Source organism: Chrysochloris asiatica, unplaced genomic scaffold (genome assembly GCF_000296735.1).
Source record: "Chrysochloris asiatica unplaced genomic scaffold, ChrAsi1.0 scaffold00132, whole genome shotgun sequence".
NCBI classification, from domain to species: Eukaryota; Metazoa; Chordata; class Mammalia; order Afrosoricida; family Chrysochloridae; genus Chrysochloris; species Chrysochloris asiatica.
In genome coordinates, this window is record NW_006408650.1 from 6,274,517 (window position 1) to 6,298,342 (window position 23,826).

The window sequence follows — 23,826 nt, forward strand, 5'->3', positions numbered from 1 at the left end:
CTCGGCAAAATTAGGCGGCTGAGAGGATCCATGGTGCGTCCCTTTGAAAAACGAACTTTTGCGAGTTCCCACCTCCCTGCCCTCAGTTAAGATGGCGGCTCTACGGGCGCTCTAGCCAGGCCCCCTCGGATGCCCAGAGGGGGCGGAGGTGGCGACGGTCTCAGCTTAGCCTTTAGCTGCAAGGGGACTGTGGGGCCGGTCGCCACTCGTGAGTGCTCAGCTGGAGCTCTTCGTGGCCTTCGGAGCGAGGAGCGTGAGGGTCTCGGGCGTCTCTTTCTGGTGCTGGGTTTCTCAGCGCCTCTTCCCACCGGGCCCCGGGTCTCGCAGCCGGCTCTGTCCGAACCGCGCGACCCAGCTCCCGCGGGCCGGCGATGCCCAAGAAGCTGCTGCTGCTGCCGCCGCTCTCCGCGTCCTCGTCCTTCCGTGCCCCGCGAGCCCGCCCCGTTGTCCAGTCGGCCATGAACGCCGCTCGCACCGGCTACCGAGTCTTCTCGGCCAACTCCACGGCCGCCTGCACCGAACTGGCCAAGCGTATCACCGAGTGAGCACGGCGGGGCGGCCTGGTGGGGCCGGGTCCTCTTCTTCCGTACCCCAGCCCCTGGCCCAGGGTTTGTGGTCTCACGGCCCTGGTTCGGGAACGGGGTCTCTGGGATCACGCCATTTCAGAGCTGGACAGACCTCCGGGGGTGACAGGACCCACCCCCGTCTCCGATATGTGGTAGCCGAGAAGTGAATGGCTGCCTTAACGCATTCCCCCCGACCCCAGGTTTTTTAATTGCTCCATCTGGACTTTGCCTTCGTGTCCCCCACTCCCACGTGCCAGGGCGGCGGCGAGGATTGGTTGGGACACCCGGGGAGTGAGTGCCTGGGCGAAGGGGCGCCTTGCCGCCCTCCCCCCCCCCCCCAATTGACTCTGTTTATCTCAATTCCCAAGTCTCTTTTATTGGGATAAGCGCAAGATGTTGGGACCTGAAGGACCTGTTGGGGCAGGTGGAAGGGCCCCAGGCGCACATTGTAGCAGCAAGGGAAGCAAAGGGAAGGCGGGGGAGGCAGTGAGAAACGGGACGTTGCGGTTCGACCCATTGCTGAGAATTTGCCTCTCCATCCCAGATACAGAGTCCTGCTGTGGCTCTGTAGCTTAAGCACTGCACCGCAAGGTCGGTTTGAACTGCAAGGTCAGCGGTTCAAACTCACCAGCCGCTCCTGGGAAACCTAGACAGGATTGCTGTGAGTCGGACCCGACTCCACGGTACTTAACAAATCCCAGATGTACTGATTCAGACTGTGTAGTTCTACAAGATACCCAGCGGATTCTTATGTAGACTAAAGAGTCACTCTGCATCTTAAAACGAATTTGTTCCAAGCCCAGGTGAGATCAAGGCAACCTGTAAGGAAGTCCATTTATTGGAGTTGGTGAATTCCCCTGGAGTTGGTTCCATCATGTAGCCACCCCATATAAGGTTTCCTGGGCTGTAAATCTTAACAGGAGCAGAAAGCCTCATTTTCTCCCGCGGAACGCTTGGTCGGCTAATTGCTGGCTTTGCGGTTAGTAGCCCACTGTTGTTGTTATGTGCGGAGGAGTCAGTTCCAACTCTTAGCGACGGGGTTTCCAAGGCTGTAAATCTTTAGCGGAGCAGAGAGCCTCATCTCCCGCGGAACAGGTGGTAGTTTCGAACTGCTGACCTTGCGGGTCGCAGCCCGATTCATAACCACTACGCTACCAGAGCTCCTTAACCATATTTTGTAAGGAGCTTTTGTGACTCAGTTTGTTAACCTTTCGACTGCTAACTGAGAGGTCAGTGGTTTACACCTACCAGCCACTCTTAACTCTTCCATGAAAAATGAGACAGTCTGTTTCTAAAAAGATGAATGGCCTCGGAAACCCTAGGCGGGGCAGCTCTACTCCATGGTGGTAAGTTTAACTGTATTTTGTAAGGCATCTTTGGCTTTGGAGGAGTCATGTGAAGGAGTTCCTGGGTGGACTTACTAGATGAAGTGGAGGGAGGTACCTCAGAAGAAAGGCCTGGCAGTCTCCTTCCCTAAAGGCGCCTACTGAAAACCCCATGCAGTGTAGTTTACTCTAACGTAACCAGGGGTTGTCCTGAAACAGTTCCATGGCCAGTGACCACTTGTGACTAGGACGCTGATGACGTAGAGCACGTCATCAGCGAGCGTCCTGCTGAGCAGAGGCACGTGGTGGTCTTCTAAAGAACGCTTGCTGGGTTAAGCGCTGGACTATAAGGCCGATCGAAGCACATGCTTGACGGTTCAAGCTCACCAGTGGCTTCTAGTCGCTCTGAGTCGCAGCCAACTCACCTGCTCTTCACAACGTTTCTAAGTGGCCTCTCTCCTAGTTGACTTTTTGGTCCTTTGGAGGATCCCAGAATGCGAATAAGAGCCTCATGGCCCTTTCCTGATAATTATGTTGGAAGGGACACAGTGAACCTCTTGTCATTTAACATTTAAATTCAGAGGACAGTTTAATTGTATTCTTACTTCCTTTTCAGTAGGAGTTTGGAGATTAGAAAATGTAAAAGAAAAAAAGAGTCCTTTTCAACAGGTCTGCAATCTACTTACCCAGTTTCTGTTTCAAACCCTGATTATTATTCTGTGTTGTCCTTGTGAGGCCAGCTAAAAGACCTTTAAATATCAAGCATGTGTTTGTTTATGTGGGGTCAGATTTACCCCTGAGGAAAAAAAAATCAAAGCAGGGGGAGGAGGATATTTTTAAATAAGTCCTCTTTGTTCTTGATAGTAGGTTCTTCCCTGCTTTGTTGTGGAATGTTTTTTCCAGTATTGTAAATAACAAATATTTGTTAATCCTTTCCTTGTTGTTAATTACTGAGGAGTTGGTTCTAACTCAGTGACCCTGCACAGGGTTTCTGAGGCTGTAATTCTTTATGGGAGCAGAACACCTCATCTTTTTCCCGTGGAACCGCTGGTAGTTTCAAACTGCTGACCTTGAGATTGGCAGCCTGACTCATAACCACTATGCTACCAGAACGCCTTAAATCCTTCCCTTAGCTGTGTGTATACTGAGCTTTGATTTGAGAAAGGTTTTAGGGCTAAACAAAGTTTGAAGACCAATCAGATTGATGTGAGACTTCGGGATTCTTTCCAAGTCTAAACTTCATGATCATCAAATGATTTGAGTGATGTACTCTAATCTAAAGGATCTCTGGTAGCATAGTGGTTATGAATCGGGCTGTGAACTGCAAGGTCAGCAGTTCGAAACTACCAGCTGCTCTGTGGGAGAAAGATGAGGCTTTCTGCTCTTGTAAAGATTTACAGCCTCGGAAACCCTGTACAGGGTCGCTATGAGTCGGAACAACAACAACAATAACAACACTCTAATCTCTAAAAAAAAAAAAGTTCAGGTATCTCTGGTCCCAGAATATGCCTTTACAAGCCAAGCCAAGCGCACGTGTTCATGCAATAATGGATTGGAAGGGGACCCTCAGCTCATTTTCACATTTAACAACTTTTTGCAAATCTTGTTTTCTCGGTTCCATCCACCCCTCATTTTTTTCTAAGGAGACAAGGACTGGAATATTTTAAAGGATGCTGCTTTTTTTTTTTCATTTTACTCCTAAAAACGGTCACACCATAACACCAAGAATTGCTTTACGTGGAGAGCCCTGGTGTGGTGCTGTAGGTTCAGCATTGGACTGCCAACTGCAAGGTCGGTGGTTTAGACCCAGCAGCAACACTATAGGGTTGGTGCTCTGGTAGCGTAGTGGTTACGCATCGGGCTGCAAACCTCAAGGTCAGCAGTTTGAAACTACCAACTGCTCCGCGGGAGAAAGATGAGGTGTTCTGCTCCCGTTGAGATTTACAGCCTTGGAAACCCTGTACAGGGTCGCTATGAGTCGGAACCGAGGCCACAGCACATAACAACATAGGGTTGGTACGACTGGGAACCGCCTCACTGGCACTTAAACAACAACACTATTACCCCCCCCCCCACACACACACACACCAGCATTCATTCCTTAATACCAAACAAGATGGCGTCTTAGAAGGCCTGTGTCATCTGTATGTGCCTGGCAGTTAGGGCATTTACTTCTGGCAGTGTGTTGGGTATCTCTGCTGTTGTTATGTGCCGTGGAGTCAGTTCCGACTCATAGCAACCCTGTATAGGGTTTCCAAGGCTGTAAATCTTTATGGGAGCAGAAAGCCTCATCTTTCTACCGCGGAATAGCTGGTAGTTTTGAACTGCTGACCCTGAGGTTAGCAGTCCAATTAGTAACCACTACTCTATCAGAGCTCCTTGGGGAATCTGCTAGTGGCTATATATTTGGAGATGATTACCTAGGCCGTCATAACAGTCAAAACCAATAGTGGACCCGACACTCACCTGTGGTTGTGGGCTCTTTGCAGTGAGGCAGTGGATGATTCCACAATGGGGGGCTTCCTAAAGCCACTGTGTGTGAGGGACTGCGGACTCAGTTCTACTGTATTTAGGGTGTCTGCGTTGCTTGTTTATACCAGTCTGGTATCATTTAATTTTTCTGTGAGCATTTGCATATGTACTGGATTGTTTTTTAAATAAAGGTTTTCATTGCTCTTTTTTTTCCCCTTTGTAACTGTAGGCGTCTTGGTGCTGAATTGGGAAAATCTACTGTATACCAAGAGACCAACGGAGGTAAGTTAAAATGCTTTCTTTTTTGTTTCAAAGCATTAACTGTCTTAATGTATGAGAGAATACACAAACATATTCTTTTGTCTATCGGGGGAGCTTCATAAAGTGGCTTACAAATACAGATACTGTTCTAAATAAGCATTATGTGATTTTTTGTGTGTGTGTGTGAGCTGAATGATAGTTTACATGGGAGAATATCGGCTTTACACCGTCATGTCATTGCAATGATTACAATCTCTGTGCATCATCATTCAACAGTATTTGCTTCCATTCCCTCTGTGTTTTGTTTTTTTCGTGTGTATGGGGATGGGGTAGGGGAAGGGGATAGTAAGGGAGTGTGGCACTGTGAGTTAATGCGCTGGACTGTAAAGTCCGTTTGTAACTGCAGGGTCGACGGTTCAAGCTCACCAGCCACTCCTTGGAAACCCTAAACAGGGTTGCTATGGGTCAGAACTGACTTGATGGCACTTACAGCAACAACAGGGGTGTGTACAAAATCACTCAGGAATAGATACTCATTTAAACAACCAAAGGCTTCTGCCCATTTTTAAATTGGATTGTTTGTGTTCTTGTTGAGGTGCTGAAGTGTTGTATACACTTTAGAGACTAGTCCTTTGCCTGATAGGTCGTTGCCAAACATTTTTCCCCAGTCTGTGGGTTCTCTTTTTACTCTTTCAGTGAAGTCCTGTGATGCACATAAATGTCTAATTTTCAGGAGGTCTTAGTCATTTATTTTGTCTTCTGTTTGTTTGTATGTATGGTCTTTATAGTCTTAGGATTTACATTTAGATCTTTTATCCATGTTGAATTCGTTTCTGAATATGGTGTGAGATATTAGTCTTGTTTCATTTTTCCTACAAATGGATTTCCAGTTTTGCCAGCACTATTTATTGAAGAGACCGTCTCTTCCCCATTTAATGACTTTTGGCCCTTTGTTGAAGAGCACCTGACCGCCGGTGGATGGATTTAGTCTCGATTCTGCTCCATTTATCTGTGTCTTTTATTGTCCTGGTACCACACTGTTTGACTGTTGTGGTTGTGTAGTAGGTTTTAAGACTGGGAAGTGAGAGGCCTCTTAACTTTGTTTTTTTTTAATGTTTTCCTTTCCATATAATGTTAGTGATTAGTTTTTCCATCTCTTTAAAGAATGATGTTGGAATCTGGATTGAGATAGCAGTATGTCTATAGATTGCTTTTTTGACATTTTCACAATGTTAAGCCTTCCAATCCATGAGCAGTGTAGATTCCTCTACTTCTGCAGGCCTTTGTTGGTTTTTTTTTGTAGTAGTGTTTTATTATCTTCTTTGTATAGGTCTTTGTTTCTCTAGTTAGATCTAATCCCAGGAATTTCATCATTTGGGTGGCTATTGTAATTAAAATTGTTTCTTAAACACCCTTTAGTCTTGACGTGGCGCTGTGGGTTAATGCGTCAAACTGCAATGTCATTTGAACCTCAAGGTCGGTGGTTCAAGCTCACCAGCTGCTCCTTGAAAACCCTATACAGGGTTGGTATGGGTCGGAATCAACTCGATGGCACTTCACGAGTCTTGAAACGTGTTTAATCAGCTCATGATATTTTTTGTTTCACAGTTATTTTAGTGTAAAGAAATACATGTATCATATAATTTGCCATTTTAACCATGTCTGAATGTACAGTCCATCAGCTTTAACTTTATTCACAGTGTTGTGCTGGCCTCCTCTACAATCTGTTTCCGAAACTTTCATCAGCCCCAAGAGAAGCTCTGTGCCCATTAATCAATAGCTGTGCCCTCCTCTCCTCCCGCAGCCCCGTGGTCCCCTAGAATCCACCTTCTTTCTCTCTGAATGTGTCTCTTTAAGGTTCATCAGTGTCATAGCATGCCTCAGAACTTCATTCCTTTTGATGACAAGAGACTATTCCATTGGCTGCATCATGTTTTATTTACCCAGTTGTCTGTTGATGGACATTGGGTTGTTTCCCCCCTTTTGGTGATGATGAATAATGCATTGCAGAATGTTGGTGTACAAGTGTCCGTTTGAGTTCAGCTGTCCTGGGTGTACATCTAGGAGTGGGATTGCAGGGTCACATGCTACTGCCGTCTTTAAATTGAGGAACCGTCAGCCGTTTTCCAAGCAGCTGTACCATTGGACAGTCCCTCCAGCTAGCTACAAGGGTTTCCATCTCTCCTCGCCAATGCTTGTTAGTTTGAGAGTAGTCTTCCTCTGGGTGTGAAGTGGTAGCTCATTGAGGTGTCAATTTGCACTGCTGCTAGATCTCAAGGTGGTTCAAATTCACTCACTGCTCACTGGAAGAACGAAGAGGCGCCCTGCTCCCTGAAGATTTGCAATCCCAAAAGCCCTGCATCGGGTCACTAAGAATTAGAATTGACTTGATGGCCGTGGGTTTAGTGATTAATGATGCTGAGCATCTTTCCAGGTGTTTACTGGCCATTCCTAAGTCTTTTTTATGTTGTTGTGAAGTGCCGTCAAGTCGGTTTCCACCCATCGTGACCCTTTATAGGGTTTCCAAGGAGCAGCTGGTGAGCTTGAACTGCCAACCTGGTGGTTCTAACCAACTTTGCAGTCCAGTGATTTAACCCATAGCACCACACCAGGACTCCTTTGTATGTCTTCTCTGTATGTCTGGCTAAGTCCTTTGCCCATTTAAAGAATCCCATTGTCTCCTTTGTACCAGTTCTTTGTACATTTCGGATAGTAATAAGCCTTTGGCAGATGTGCAGTGTTTTTGTTCTTAGAGCTGCTGTAACAGAAACACAAGTGGACGGCTTTAGTGAACAGAAATTGATTTTCCTTCTTTTTCGGAGGCTGCAAGTCTTGAATTCAGGTTACTAGGTTTTGGGGGGAAATCCTTATCTGAGTTTCTTAATAGGCCTCTGCGGTCTTCAAATCCTCCCCCGTGACTTCTTTCTTCTGTGTCTCTTTTAGATCTCAAAAGTGCTTGGCTCAATGTACATCCTACAGGTGTATGGCCTCAATAACCTAACAGATAACCCTGTTCCCAAATGGGGTTATATTCATAAGTATGTTTAGATAATGTGCCATCTTGTTGTTGTGAAGTGCCATGGAGTTGTGGCACATAACAACCCTGTCTAGGGTTTCCGAGGAGTGGTTGGTGGGTTTGAACCGCCAACCTCGCGGTTCATATCTACCTTGCTTCATCCTACAGTGCCACACCAAGACTCCATGTGCCATCTAGTCTATTTGAATTATGGTGTTGCTACCAGCCGTTCCGTGGGAGAAAGATGAGGCGTTCTGCTCCTGTAAAGATTTACAGCCTTGGAAACCCTGTACAGGGTCACTATGGGTCGGAACCGACTCCACGGCACATCACAACAACAAGAATATTGAAAGTGCTGTGGACTGTCAGAACAGACAAATCTGTCTTGGAAGAAATACAGCCAGAATGGCGAGACTTGGTCTCTCATACTTTAGACCAGTGCCCAGAGAAGGACAAAATGGAGGGTCAGCGAAAAAGTAGAAGACCCCCAGTGAGACTGATTGGCGTGTTGGCAGCAGCAGTTGTGAGGATGATGACACAGCACTGGGTAGTGTTTGTTCTGTCGTGCAGAGTCGCTGTGTATCGGAACCGACCTGATAGCACCTAGCAATGACAACTCCAAGTTTCTCTCTCTGCTCTTGTCAACTCAGGTTTTCCTAGGCTGGATATTTTAGGAAGCAGATCCCCACCTCTTTCTCCCACAGAGCCACTGGGTAGGTCAGGCTCGACACATATTTTGGAGGGCACAGTTCAATTTACAGGATTTCCAGTGTCTCCCCGCCAGCTCCTGCAGGTTATCTTTGCACATCCTTGGTTAACACCTTTCTGTGAAGTCTAATTTTGATGACGTCAGATTATTGTGTCTTGCTTACGGTTTAGTCTGAGAATCCACAGAGCTGGTGTATTTTAAAAGGCACAACTGTTAATCAAGTTGAGCCTAGGAGCATCATTTCCTTAATATTATGGGATTGAATCATCATTCTGTACTTCCCTGTAAGCCTTGCCTTCTTTGTTCTTCTTCATCCCCTTTCCTCTTTTTCCCAAGATGATATAAATATCCTGTCGTTTGGGAATGAAAACGCGCAAGAGCTGTTGAGACTGCATTTTCTCCTTACACTTTGGGTTCTCTTTCTACCTCTCTGGGGCATCAGATGGCACCAGGAACAAGCCGGTGCTGAGTAATAACGGTTCATGAAACCCTTTCTGTGCTCTCTGTTGCTGTTTCTCTCAAGTCTGTTCTACGCTTGCACCCTGGCTTGTCAGCACTCTTGCTGCCCTGTTTTTTGTGGAGAGTCGGTTCCAACTCATAGCGACCCTGTCTAGGGTTTTTGTGGAGCAGCTGGTTCACGCCGGCCTCGCCGTCCAGTACAGTATCCTACAGCACCACACCTGGACTCCAGAGAACTGTAGCATTAACTTATGCCTGAGGTACGCTGATGCTTGAGTGCCCGGGAGTCCGTTCCGACTCAAAGCGAACTTCTGGAGGGTTTCAGACACTGGAAATCTTTAGGGCAGCAGCTTGCCTCATCATCTTCTGAGGAGCGGTTGCGGGATTCAAACTCCTGACCTTGCGGTTAGCAGCCCACCTCATAACCCTCTCTATTACCAGAGCTCTGTGTCGGGGCCCCAGGGATACGCTGTATTTTAAGTCTCTGAGCTTGGCCAGGTACTTCAGATGACAAACTACACATTTATCACAAAGGTACGTTGGTATAAAATAATCTGGAATTCTTTTTGTGAAGTGGAAAGCCTGGGTCCAAGAGTCTCTGCTTCCTTTTCTCTTTTGGTACAAGATAAGGAGCCCTGGTCGTGCTATCAGATAAACACTGGACGGCTTGCCATAACGTCAGTGGTTCAAACCCACCAGCCACTCCATGGGAGAAAGGGGAGGCTGTCTGCTCCCATAAAGAGTTACAGCTTTGGAATTGGCTCTGTGGCAGTGAGGTTTGGGTTTGGGTACAAGTAGTTGAAGGAGCTGAATGGGTCGGAACCTACTTGACGGTTGGTGCACTTCACTAGCAGGTCTATCCGCTCTGCATCAGCTCTCTAGCTCGTCCTCTGTGCTCCCCCAGCATCTTTCTGAACCACTTCCCTGTCGCTCATGGAGATTCTCCTGTCTCTACCACCAGTAGCTCCCTGACCTTTCCCTCTGGGCCCTCGGTCACTCAGCTTTCCAGTGGCTTCCAGGTTCACTGACTCCCTCTTGCCAGCACACTTGCCCCCACATCTTCACACGTCCCCTTCCTCTGTCCGGCCCAGCCCTGCTAGACGTTTTCCTTCCTCACACCTCAGGCTCTGGCACTCGAGGCTCGGAGCACTGGCCACGTATTTGGTGTGATACTGTCCGTCTCCTTGGCCAGTCTTTGTCCCCTTGTCTCAGGGCCTGTCTGCGTCTTTTGAGAGAATTAGAAGAATGCCAGCCTTTTGTCTCTGCTTGTCGTCTTTGTTGTGGTTGATGGGCTGGCTTTGTAGGACTTGGAGGTTTTTCTGAAGATTTGTCACCCATTTTTACCTTCTGATTTTGGCTTGTTTTCCTCCTAGCTTTATTATTTCTTACACGGAAGGCTTCACAGAGTTCATGGAAGAATTACCCTTTTTTTAACTTTTTATTGTGAATTGAGTGAAAGTTACAGAGCAGGTCATCAGTGTTACGTTTCATCATCCACTGTTTCATGTCAGTGATCGCAATCCCCTCCGTGTAACAACAGTGATCTTGCTTCCTCCCTGGGGTTCTTGTTGCCAGTCCACCCTCCTTCTAGGCCTTTGTCCTTTGTCCTTAGGGAAATGTTGCCTTTTTGATGTTGACTGGTGAGCACACCTTACCAGGGTTGTTGGCCCCTATTATAGACGTAGCTCACTTAGTTGGAAATTGGGCCATGAGGGTGAGTTCACTTCTGGAACTGAAAGGGCGGCTGCGGCTCGTAGTCTCCAGTCTTTCTGACTAGTAAGCCAAGTTTTTTGGTTTTTTAATTTTTATTTTGAGTTTGTTTCACATTGTCTCCTACTCTATCCGAGGCCTTTCAGAGCATTTGGGAGTGGAGCCAGACACTAGCTTTGCTTCTCACCACTGTCTTTCCTCCACACATGGTGAGGCTGGTAGCTGCCCCTTGATGGAGCCTTTACCATCCCACTTAGTACTCACCAAAGCAGGTTGCCAGACTTCGTCTTCGTGGACCAGCTATGCCAGCTGACCATAAGGTTCTTTGAGCCCCTAGGCCCAACCGCTTCTTGTCGACTCAGAGCATTTGGTAATATCTAAGTTTCCGTCGTTTGTCCCCTGTGCTCCACCATATTCATAGATCCTCTGTCAGCCCTGATGTATTTGTGGGTATTCTTCCACTCTCCCTCCCATACGTGTTCATCCTGTGTGTCTGTGCATGTGTCCATCTGGAGAACACTGTTGTTGCAGGGTTGTGTCTACACCAGTATTTACCTTTATCCTCTTTAACCCTTGCATTCCTCCCTGTGTCTTCACCTGTCTTCCATTCTTCCACCAGCCTCCATCCTATATATTGCCTTCCCCATCACCTGAGTTAGCACATGTTTACCCTCCAGCCAGTGAATGACTTTCCCTTCCCTCCCAACCCTGAACCACCAGAGAATGTTTCTTTTAGCATGAAAACCTTTTCTTGACATTTTACAGAAGTAGTTTCATACAATATTTGCCCTTTTGTTACTGACTGATTTCAATTTCACTCAGCATAATGTTCTCCAGGTTCATCCATGTTATGAAGTGTCATGGTTATTCTTCAGTGTTGTGTAGTGTTTCATTGTGTGTATGTTTAGCCATCCTTCCATTGATGGGCATTTAGACCGTTTCCATCTTTTTGCTATTGTGAACGGTGCTGCGGTGAGCACAGTGTGCATGGATCTAGTTGGTCATAGCTCTGATTTCTTGGGGATGTATACCGAGCAGAAGGATTGCTGGGTCAGACAGTGTTGCTATTTCAAACTTGAAAAATTCATTCTTTTTATTCCATTTTCTGTGAGCTTTTTGAAGTCCCCTACTGTGTCTGTGTGTAGCATAGGAGCTCTGGTAGCATAGTGGTTACGAATTGGGCTGTGAACCTCAAGGTCAGCAGTTCGAAACTATCAGCTACTCCGCAAGAGAAAAATGAGGCTTTCTGCTCCCATAAAGATTTACAGCCTCGGAAACCCTGTTCAGGGTCCCTATAGGTCGGAACCGACTCAACAACACTTAACAACAACAACAGCAACTGTGTGTAACATAATTCTGAACTCTGTGGGGCTGTTTGGGCTGAGGCCCAGAAGGGAGAGCCCTTCACTGTGGGTATTCACCAAGAGAACAAGAAAGTGACCAGGAGACAGTCCAGTAGACACTAGTTTATTACAGAACAATGCAGTTTCTAAATGGGGAGACTTACAGGTGGGACAAGAACAGCGATGGTTTCCAGTGGTGACTAGCTGAACAGCCATGATTTTCCACACCAGGCCGGCCTTGCGGGCCCCTTCTAGGCTATGTGGTAAACAAGGCCTTGTTCCAGGAAAGAAGGGAGGGGCTGGTGTGAGGAGAGTCCTATCTCCAGCCAAGACTCATGGGAAAAGCAGAGATACAGCCCATGCCCACCGCCTGCTCCTCCCTAGTAGGTAAGTAGCTAGTCCATGGGAACACAGTATCAGTGCACAGCACAAGGAAGTAGGCTAGAGAGGGCAGGGGAGAGGGAAATGAGAAGCATTTCTCCGGGGTTGACATTAGTGTGGCCATTTTGGGGTGTTCAGTCCCTACGGGTACCCCAGTGGTTGAGTGCTCGGCTGTTTACTGAAACCTTGGTGGTTAGAGCCCACCAGCTGCTCCGCAGGAGAACCATGAAGACGACAGCCTTGGAAACCCTGGGGGGACAGTTCATCTCTGTCTACTAGGGTCACTGCTGCGAGTCAGAATCACCGCGACAGAAATGTTTGTGTTTTTTTTTAATTTTGTGTGTACTAAGTGAGCTTTCCTCAGAAACCTTATACAGGGTCACTATAGGTTGGAATCGACTCGACAGCACTTCCCAACAACAACCACCAAGTGAGCTGTGGTTCAAATGGATTTTTTTTTTTTTTTTTTCATGTTTTATTGTGAATTATATGATATTTTACATGAGAGAACTTTAGTTTTACATTCATTCCATCGTATACTGTCTCATTGCCATGGTTCCAATCCGTTCCATGCATCATCAACCTACCAAAGGGTATACCCTATAAGCCCATCCCCTATACTCCCGTCACCCCCCACGCCCGTCTTCAGGACTCAGTTCCTCTCCCTCTCTGGATCCAAAGTCCCCTTCTGCTTCATCACTCCATGTCATCGTCTCTGCCTCTATCTCAGGCCTTGCTGCTTCTCTGGGTAGGGTCCCGTTCTCGGCTCTTCTCCGTTGATGGTCCCAGAGACCTCCGCTCCTAGACTGGAGAGTTAATAACTCCCTTCTTTGCTACATAACGTCTACCTTTACATTTCCAACCCTCACAATCAGTCCTGATAATAGTCATTCACTATTGTATCACAATTGACCCTTCTGCATTTCATTTCATCAGCTCCACCTAGACAGATTGGATAGTACTCATTGGAGAATCTGCCTTCCTCCATGCCCCCTAGCTCTAGGTTCCCTGTTGAAAGCTTGTAAGCCAGTCACTTCTTGCATTTGTGGTACCCCCACCCCCACCCCAAATTTGGGTATCCAATGTCCAAGTTGCCCATCTCTGTCTACTCTGTGTGTGGAGGAGGTGGGAATGTTTCTTGCTGTGAGGGTTTGTTCCCTCTTGGGTTACTGTGTCCACAGGTGTAGATCAAGTTCATCAAATTGTCTCAGATCACTTTTTGTTTTTTCTCTCTCTTCTTTCTTCTCCTGGTTGAGTTCTGATTATCCATTCATCGGGACCAGGTCATGTGGGTACCATCTGCAAGTGTGGGTGTTCTTGTGTGTGTGCCCTCCCTATCAGCTGGTAGCTTCACTCTCCACTCTAGTCCTCTGTGGCCACGCTGCTGACTCTGGGCTCAGGAGTCCCCAGGTCTCCCCAAACTGCTGGCCAACCAGGTCCCCATCTGGGTCCACAGAAGTCCACCGAACATTGTAAGGCTTAGCTTGCCTCTTCATTGCTGTTTTTACCCCACTTCCCCCTATTGGCGATGCTTGTGGTCACCAATCAGGGCGCGTATTTCCGTTGAGTCTTAGTCTTGGAAGGGGGTTTGTTTTGCATTAAGGGGACCCAACCACTTGCCTTGATGTTTCCTCGGCAAGCAATTTGTTTGTTCTTATAGTAACAGTCCATCTGCCTCTATTGTTTTGTGTTTTTCCCTGTAGGTCTTTCTTTCAAGAAGTATCTTCTGTTCTTCTAGCTGCTCCAGGTTGGTCTGCTTGTCCTTTCAAGTGGAAATTTCCCATCTCTGGAGATCTGGATGTAGTTCAGGCTTCTACCTATAGTCTTATGTATTGCAGAGGTTCCGCAGGAAGCCTCCTTCCCTGTGCACTTTGTAGCCCCATTTTAGGTATTCCAATTAGTTATAGGCAGAAGTCGGACTTACAAGCTTTCTATGGTGATGTTTCTGACTATTCCTTTCTCTCCCCCTCGGGTGTCTATTTTATATTATAATGCAAGGAAAACCAAGATTCAAAAGACTGCCTAGCATCTTAACATCATTCCCCCCTTTTCCCCATTCCAACCATGGGTCAATCTCTGTCTCCCAGAGCCCTGTAGTTCCAAGGTTGTGCATGCACCATTCTTTATCTCTGTCCCACTTAGTCCATTCAAACTTGCCTAATTGTTCTCCCATCTGCTTTGTTCTTCCATTCCCCTCTCCCTCCTTGTATATTGCCCCCCTCCCTAGCACCCAAACTTTCCTGTGTCTAATCCCTACCCTGTGCTCCACCTTCCCCTCCCTCCCCTCACCCACCACCAACTTCCCAGCAATCAACAAAAACATTTCCCCTACCCCCCTCAAGTATGGTTTCTTTTTCTTAGTCTTTTACAGCAGTGGTCCTATGCAGTATTTCTCTTTTTGTGACTAATTTCACTCAGCATAATGTCCTCAAGGTTCATCCATGTTATGCGGTGGCTTGCCGCTTCCTTGTTATTCTTCAGGGTAGCATAGTATTTTTTGTTTATCCATTCTTCAGCTGATGGGCACTTTGGTTGTCTCCATCTTTTTGCTATTGTAAATAGTGCTGCTATGAACATTGGTGTGCATATATCTTCTCGGATTGTGGCTCTTTTTTCTTGTGGGTAAATACCAAGTAGAGGAATTGCTGGATCATAAGGTGTTTCTATTTTCAACCTTCTGAGGAAGCGCCATATTGCTTTCCAGAGAGGTTGGACCATTTTGCAGTCCCACCAGCAATGCAGGAGTGTCCCAGTCTCTCCACATCCCTGCCAGCATTTATTGTCGCCCACTTTTTTCATCTTTGCTGTTATTGTTGGTGTGAGATGATATCTCATTGTTGTTTTGATCAAATTGATTTTTGTTGTTATTGTGAAGTGCTGTCGAGTTGGTTCCAACCCATAGTGACCCCGTATAGAGTTTCCGAGAAGTGGCTGGTGAGCTTGAACCACCAACCTTGCGGTTCAAACCAACTTTGCAGTCCAGCACGTTAACCCACAGCGCCACACCAGGATTCCCTCCAAATGACAACCTAATGATTATTGTATCATAAAGTACTTTTCTTAAAACTTGAGAACATGTTTGTTTTTCAGAAACAAGAGTTGAAATAAAAGAATCTGTGCGTGGCCAGGATGTCTTCATCATACAGACGATTCCCAGGTAAGCGTCAAACCCGACCCGCTGCTGTCCAGTCAGTGCCAGGTCCGAGGTAAGGGTTAGTACTACTTCATTTATACTGTTTCTGGTAAAAAAAAATCTCAGTCAGTAATTCATTTTCTTTATAAGAACAGCAATTCAGGGTTTTTTCTCTGTTATTATTAATTGGTTTGCATCTGAAACTAGTTGCTCCCCAAAACACAGTTAAGTGTCTTTTGGACCCCCCACCCCCACCCCTGTGTGTTTGGTTGTACTGTTAACCCCTTACTTGACCATACTCCCGGGGCTTTAGATTCCTCAAGGACCAATTCTCTCTCTCATATGCTCTGAACCAGGAGAGTGCTGAGCAGACTCCTCTGAAAAGCTTTTGGTTGTTGGTGGTAGGTGCCTGATGGCCACCAGGTCATCCCCTGAGGCCACCTAGACCGTTTCTCGTCCTGTGTTTGGTGTGGCAAAGGGCCTCATGTCTGGGCTGGCTGTCCCTGATAGCACTGCCCTTGGTTCATTTAGGGCGGCAGGATCCTCTCCTTTTCTTGTCACCTTATAAGGCCTGGGGCCGCTACACCATCTGGGTCTCTGAAAAATCTGGACCCTCAAGTCCTGCTGGATCCATTTTCCCTGTGGGGGAAGAATGTCACAGACAGCTCTCCATTCTAATCACGGCTAAGTGTGCAGTTCAGTGACATCACTGCCATCCGTTTCCACAAGTTTTCGTCACCTCGTACAGACTCTGTTTTTCTTCAGCTAGAGTATCTGTCACCTTTACCTTTGAACCCAGTCCAAACTGGCAGCTGCTCGTGGCCCCAGTATGGAGCCTGAGGACTACAGGGTCCCAGAGTGAGTGACATGAAACCAAGTCTAACAAACCCCTCTGCACTGTACTGCAGGCAGAAAATAAGCATTTCATTTTTAGTATGTCTGGTTGTAAAAATTATGTTCTTCACTAAAAATGCAGGCGTTATAGAAATGTACATCAGAAAATGAAAGCAACTCCTCACCCACTCACAGACTTCTGAAATAGCTGTTGTAACTACTCAACGTATATACCAATGTAGGCGCCATAACCCAAGCACCAATTCTAAACCAGCACACAATTACAGGACTATCGAGACTAGAGGAACTCCTTATAGTCTCCCTGGGATGCTCTTTACATTTGGAATTCAAACTCCTCCAAGCGGTCACCTGTCCGCCCAAAAACAGATTTCAGCTGCTCCTCTGGACAACTCTCTGAATAAGACCTAACGATCAGCTTTGACTCTAGACCAAAGATGAGAAGGTAAGAGAAGCAGGGAAGCTAGAGGAATGAAAACAGAACAGCCAGAATGGAGAAGATGAGAATGCCAACATGGTAATGTCACTCACTCACTGTGGTTCAGTCACTTCGGACTCAACCGGTTCTGACCCACAGCGACCCATTCAGCTCCTTCAACTACTTGTACCAAACCAAAACCTCACAACATGAACATTGTTGGAGGATCACAGGCCAGCGATTTCATCTAAGATCCCGTATGTTGGGCTTGTCGGATATTACACCTTGCTGAGATTGAAATCGGTCGCAGGAACACCACAGGCGGGAAGCTAGCGTCTCCTCATTTTGCTGTTTTACCATTGGTCGTGCAGCTGTGGCCATTCTGGGTCAGGTGGTCTCTAGTGTTGGGTGAACGCAAGTAACACTGTAGTGAATGTGGGAACACGGGTGAGCCGTGTGGGGCCCCCAGAAACTAAGCGTTTACTGAGGGGAGGGGAAGAGTGAGCCTCAGCAGCCGAACATGGACCAGCTTCTCACTAACCTTCGAGGAAGCAAGGCAGGGTCTGAGTCCAGAGGGAGTGGTCGTGAATAACAGGGTCTCTCCTCTGCCCGAGGTCTGACAGCAGGAGTGTCCTGTAGGAGTGCTGACCTTGAAGGCCTCTCAGCAGTACTGCCTTGTTGCTCCCCAGCTTAACCTGGACTTTGAACTTTGGTGTCCAACTCCTTCAGGAAAAATGAGCAGCCATGGTCTTGGTCCCTTTGTCTGTGACTATCTCGAGTCAGGGGAGGAAGTAAGGACCAGGAAACATGGGTGAGAGTGGTGAGAAGGCACCTGAAGGAGGCTGCCCATCCCGTAGCGCAGTCTGCTGTACGTGCCGCCAGCCAGGAGGCGAATCGGGTTTCCATGTGCATGATGCCTTAGTGATGGCGTGAATAATGAAGTCTCAGGGACGCATGGTGCTTTTGCAAACGCTTCTGGGTTAGTAATCATAGGGGTGACCTAGGGAGACACGAACTCTTAGTTGTTCTTTAACTTTTTACTGCGTAATGAGCGGGTTTACAGAGCGGATCATCAGTTTTCCATCCAACAAATCATAGACTTATTACAGTGATTGCAGTCCCCTCCATGTGACATCAGGTATTCTGCTACCTCCCTGGGAGTCTTGTCCTTGGGTCAATGCTGCCCTTTTGGTCTGGAATGGTTGGTCACTCCGTGGTGTGTCTATCTCACCAGTGTTGTCCCCCTGTGTCTGTCTCCCACTTGTCTGGAAATTGAGACATGAGGGGTGATCAGTTTCAGACCTGAAGGGTGGTCAAGGACCATAGTCTTGGGTTCCTCTTGTTCCTCTCTGATCAGTAAACCTGATCTTTTTTTTATAATTTTGAGTTTTGTTCACATTTTCTCCTATTCTTATCCAGGACCTTGTAATGTGATCTCAGGGTCTTGGAGACTAATGGTCATGTGGTCCACTGGTCCATTGGGCTCCTTGTTTCCAAGTGTCTACAATTCTCATCACCCTTTCCTCCAGGTGGGGAGAGGCCAATAGCTGCACTCTGGATGGCTACTCATCTTTTTTTTTTTTAAATAAGTTTTTGTTGTGAAGTTTACATGGAATAATAATCTGTTTTATATTCATCCTACTGTATTTCGTTTCAGTACAATGATTACAATCTCCTCATGCATCATCAAATAACCAAAGGGTACACCCCACAGGCCCGCCCCCCGGCCATCAGCACACAGCCCCTCTCCCTCCCTGAGTCAAGTGTCCCCAGCCGCTCTAATCTCTCCATGCCATTGTCCCTGTCTCCAGGCTGCTCATCTTTTAAGATCCCAGTTGCTTCTCACCAGAGTAGGATGTACAACGTTGTCTTTGTGGACTGTGTTATGCCAGTTGACCATGGTGTCCCCGAGACTATGGTCCTGAGCCCCCCAGGCCCAGCAACATATTCCGTTTTTAAAGTTCAAGTGTTTGGTGACATCTAAGGTGGCATTCCTCATTGTGTCCCTAGTATTCAACACATTCATGCGTATGTTTGTGGCAAAAGTAGATACCCTTATTCAGATAGCCCATCAAACCTTTATATATTTGTGGGTGTCCAAAAACCTTTTTAAAAAATAGGGGTAAAAATATACATAACAAAATGCATGTCCCAGTAGTTTCGGCTTGTACAACTCAGTTGCACTGGTTCCATTCTGGTTGTGTGAGCATCCTTGTGAGACTAAATGTGTTCTGTGTGTTGATTTTGGGTGGCAGTACACACAATGTGCTGTGTATTGTTCTGCATGTATGGTCCAGTGACACAGGTACATACTAGACACAGCGTCACCTTTCCCACCCACTTTGTCACTTTGCTTTTTAACAATAGCAGTGTGTTAATTCATGCTTTGTCCCTTAAAGTCCGTAACTGGAATTCAGGTGAACTTTTGTCGGGTAAGTACTGGACTACTAGCTGCCAGCTCAGCGGTTCAAACCCAGCAGCTGCTCCGGGAAACTGTACAGGGTCATTCTGGGTTGGAACCAACTCAAGCAGTTAACAACAACAAATTGTTGTTTAGTTTAGCAATGGTTTCCTAGGATAGTTTTGATTTAAGGTTTAAAGATTCTTTCTGGGCAACAGATTTGAGACTTTCCCTACTCTACTAGAACCAGTAAGTCGTTTCTGTGTGAATTTCAGGTTCGCCCCCATCTCCCTCCTTGGATCCTTGATCAAAACACTTAGTGATGGTGACTGGGCACCATCCGTTTCTTCTGGTCTCAGGGATGAAGAGGTGAGGTTCCTGGACACAGTTCAAACTGTAGTCCGCTGCCTCTGATCCTCGGCTTTCCTCCTGCCTCTGCTGTTTCAGGTGAAGAGAGGCCATTTAATGTGTCTGACCAAATGTTTTTAATAACACATTGTCCTGAGGCTGTTGACTGTTTTTATTTTTATTTACTTTTAAGTCGTTGGGAAGAGATGTACTAATTACCATGGCCGACGTTGGAGCAGGTCCTGTCAGGCAGACTGAATCAGAAATTGAGGCATAGTAACTGGTCCAGGGTCGGTCATAAGCTGATGGGAGGCTAGGAGCTGGGACTCAAACCAAGGTGTTCCACGCCAGGACTAAGTGGCACCGGTATGGCTCCAAGAAGTCCCTGTGTTCAGGACTGAGGGAAAGGACCACCATTCTCCCAACTCTTTCTACTGCTCAGTGATAATACACTTCTTACCTTCGGGTTCCCACCTTTGTTTTCAACCTATGCAGTCCTTGGCATGTGCACATGTCTACGACTCTGAATGCAGAGTGAAGGACAGCCATGCCTGTAATCTCCCACTGAGTGTGAGCTCCGGAAAGGCAGGGACTTGGTTCACTGCTAACTCTCCGGCCCCCAGAACAGTATCGAGCTTGTAGTTGGCACTTGATGAACTTTTGTTTAGTGAGTTCTTAAATCTTGATCTTCTCTGTGCCTAGCATGTTTAAGTCCCTCAAACACTTGCCGATTGAATGAACAACCACTGTTGGTTACAACCCTAAGAGACAGGCCTGGTGAGCTGCCCCCCTGATGAGTACAAAACCCCAGAGACAGTTTGCCCTGTCATACGGGGTTGCTATGAGTCAGAATCCGCTGGACAGCACCTAACAACAGGAACAGCAAATACAGCTTGTGTGCGTTTCCATCTCTGGGTCATTGTGCTTCATCCCTGTGCCCACGGCGCCTGCGTGGCTACTTGAGGGTGGGATCTCACCTGAAATGGAAAAAGCCTTTGAGGCATCTTCCTCTGTTTCAAGATGACCGTTTTTAGTTCAGACTTCCTCTAGCATGTCAGAAAGTAGTAAACATTCGCAGCCTGCTGGCCTGGCGGAATAACAGGTACTGTTGTTAACTGCCGCATCTCAAACTCGTCAGTCAGAGAGATGGTGTCTTGTCTGTCTCCTTTGTGCTAAGACTTTGCACTTAATGTAATTCTTGGCTTCAATGTCTCTCACTAATCACCAGTAAGCCAAAGCCACAGCAAATGCACTGCCATCGAGTCCATCCTGCCCCCTACAGTTTCCAAGGCTGTGAATCTCCAGAGAAGCAGACTGCCAGATTGTTCTCCTGAGGAGTGGCTGGTGGGTTTGAACCACCAGCTTTTCGGTTAGCAGCCGAGCACTTAACCACTGTACTAATGGGGCTCCAAACCAAGAATGTTTGTGCTGTTGAGTTGGTTCCGATTCATTAGTGACCCTGTATAGGATTTCCGAGGATCAGCTCGTGGGTTTGAACTGTTGACCTTGTGGTTGGAAGTCCAGTGCTGATCCTACAGCACCACACAGAAGTCCTGAGGAAGAATACTTGGTGTAAATAAGACACACCATCGCACTTAGTGAGGCCGAGGCAGTAATGGTGTTGATAGGTGCCTGACTCATGCAACCCTACAGACACCACAATGAAACTCTGCCTGGTCCTGCACACCGTCATCACGGTTGTCATTAGGTTTGAGCCCATTTTTACTACCACTGCGTCAATCCATCTTGTTGGGGGTCTTCCTCTTGTTCGCTGACCCTCCACTTTTCCAAGCATGATGTCCTTCTCCAGGGGCTTGTCCCTCCTGACAACATGTCCAAAGTATAAGAGGCGAAGTCCCCCCATCCTGGCTTCTAAGGAGCAGTGTGGCTGTACTTCTTCCAGCACAGATTGATTTGTTCTTCTGGCACTCCATGGTACTTTTGATATTTTTCTCCAGCACCATAATTCAAATGCATCGATTCTTTGACAGTCTTCCTTATTCACTGCCCAATGTTTCCATATATATGAGGTGACTGAAAATACCATGGCTTGGATCTGACATACCTTAGTCTGCAAAGTGACATCTTTGCTCTGGAACACTTTAAAGACGTCTTTTGCAGCAGATTTGCCTAACACAATACTTTGCTTGATTTCTTGATTGCTGCTTCCGTGAGCATTGGTTGTGAATCCAAGCAAAATGAAGTCTAACAAACTTTAGTCTTTTCTCCATTTATCATGATGTTTTTTATTGGTCCAATTGTGAGGATTTTCATTTTCTTTACCTATAATCCATACTGAAGGCTGTGTCTTAGATCTCCATCAGTGAATATTTCAAGCTCTCTTCGCTTCAGGAAGTAGGGCTGTGTCATCTGCATATGGCAGGTTATTAATGAGTCATCTTCTAATTCTGATGCTATCCTCTTCATATCATCCAGCTTCTGGGATTATTTGCCCGGTATAAAGATTGAATAAATACAGTGAAAAGATGCAGCCCCGACACGCATCTTCCCTAATTTTACGCCATTCAGCGTCCCCTTGTTCTTCTGTTCAAAGACTGCCTCTAGGTCTGTGTACAGGTTCCTCATGAGCACAGTTAAGTGTTCTGGAATACCCACCCTTTCTTTACAATTTTAAACATAGTTTGTTTTGATCCGTACAGTTGAATCCCTTTGCATAGTCAGTAAAACATAAGTAAGCATCTTTCTCATATTCTCTGCTTTCAGCCAAGATCCATTTGACGTCAGCAGTGATACTCCTCATTTCATGTCTTCTTCGGAATCCAGCTTCAATTGCTGACGCCTCACTGTTGAGGTACTGCTGCAACTGTTTTTGAATAATCTTCAGGAAAATTTCACTTGCATGTGATATTAATGATATTGTTCGATGAGTTCCATATTCCATTGGGGGTCACTTTTTTTTGAATGGGCACAAATGTGGATCTCTTCCAGTCAGTTGGCCAGCTAGCTGTTTTCCAGCTATCTTGGCATAGATGGCTTAGTGCCTGCAGCGCTGCATCAGTTTGTTGAAATATTTCAGTTGGTGTTCCGTCAATTCCTGGAGCCTTGTTTTTGTCAGTGTCTTCAGTGCTGTTTGGACTTCTTCCTTAAATGCCATCAGTTCTTGATCATATGCTGCCTCTTGAAATGATTAAAGAGCACTTCTGTGGGTGTAGTGATGCTGTGGGTTCCTTCCATCTTCTTTTGATGCCTCCTTGTCGTTCACTGTTTTGTGCATGGAATCCATTAAAAATGTAACCTGAGGCTTGAATTTTCCTTAATTTCTTTCAGTTGGAGAACTGCTGAGCCTGCTCTTGCCTTTTGGTTTTCTAACTCCAGGTCGTGGCTCACGCCATTTTATCACTTTCTCTTTGTTGAGCTGCCCTTTGCAGTTTTCTGTTCAGCTCTTTTATGTCGTCATCCCTTCCAGTCACTTGGCCTCTCTATGTTCATGGTCAAGTTTCAGAGTCTGTTCTGACATCCTTTGTTGTTGTTATTTTAAACGTTTTATCGTGGATTGAGTGAAGGTTTACAGACAAGATCATCAGTTTTACATTCAACAAATCCTACACTCTTTTCCAACTCAATGATTGCAATCCCGTCCCTGTAACCACAGTTATCCCGTTTCCTCCCTGTGGTTCCTGTTTCCTTCCATTTCACCCACTTTCCCATCCCTTCTCAACTAGGTCCTTAGGCACATGTTGCCCTTTGATTCTGAATGATTGGCCACTCCATGGGAAGCATGCCTCACTAGTATTGTTTTGTACCCTGGGTATCTGTCTACTGCTTGGTTGAAAATTGGGCCATGAGGATATGTTCCTCTCCAAATCTGAAGGGTGAACAAGACCCAAAATATCAGGTTCCTCCAGTCTCTTTCTGACAAGTAAACCTGGTCCTTTTTTTAAAAAAAAAGTAATTTTGAGTTTTGTTCCACATTTTCTCGCACTTTATCTGGGGCCTTCTGAAGAGATTCTTTTCAGAGCAGGTGGTAGTGGTAGCCAGGCTCCATTTAGTTCTGGTCTAAGTCGTGGGACGGATGTTCGTATCTCCCATGAGGCCATTGGACTAATTGATTCCCAGCATTTCAATTCACTTCGCTCTTCTTTCTTCCTCACATGGAGAGACCAGTAGCTATACCTTAGATGGCCTGTTTTAAAGATCCCAGCTGCTACTCACCAAAGTAGGATGTAGAACATTGTCTTTGTGGACTGTGTTACACCAATTGACCTTGCTTGACATTCATTTTGGCCTTTTCTTCCCTGTGTTTTCATTGATCCCTTGCTTTCTTCATGTGTGATATTCATGATGTCATCCTACAATTCCTCTAGTCTTCGGTTATTAGTGTCTAATAAATCAATCTATAAATTCAGGTGGGATATGGTCAAGGTCATATTTTGGCTCTCATGAACTTGTTTTCATTTTCTGCAGTTTTAGC

General features: G+C 46.4%; 1 protein-coding gene across 1 annotated transcript in view; it reads left to right on the top strand.

The window, feature by feature from the left end:
• Nucleotides 1-290: 290 nt before the first annotated feature.
• The window catches only part of PRPSAP1 (phosphoribosyl pyrophosphate synthetase-associated protein 1), a 41,129-nt gene continuing 17,593 nt past the window's right edge, over nt 291-23,826 (top strand). The window contains exons 1-3 of the mRNA XM_006869552.1: nt 291-541; nt 4,593-4,645; nt 15,333-15,399. Of these exons, the coding sequence (XP_006869614.1) occupies nt 372-541; nt 4,593-4,645; nt 15,333-15,399 (290 nt within the window). The 5' untranslated portion in view covers nt 291-371. The remainder of the gene's footprint in view (nt 542-4,592; nt 4,646-15,332; nt 15,400-23,826) is intronic.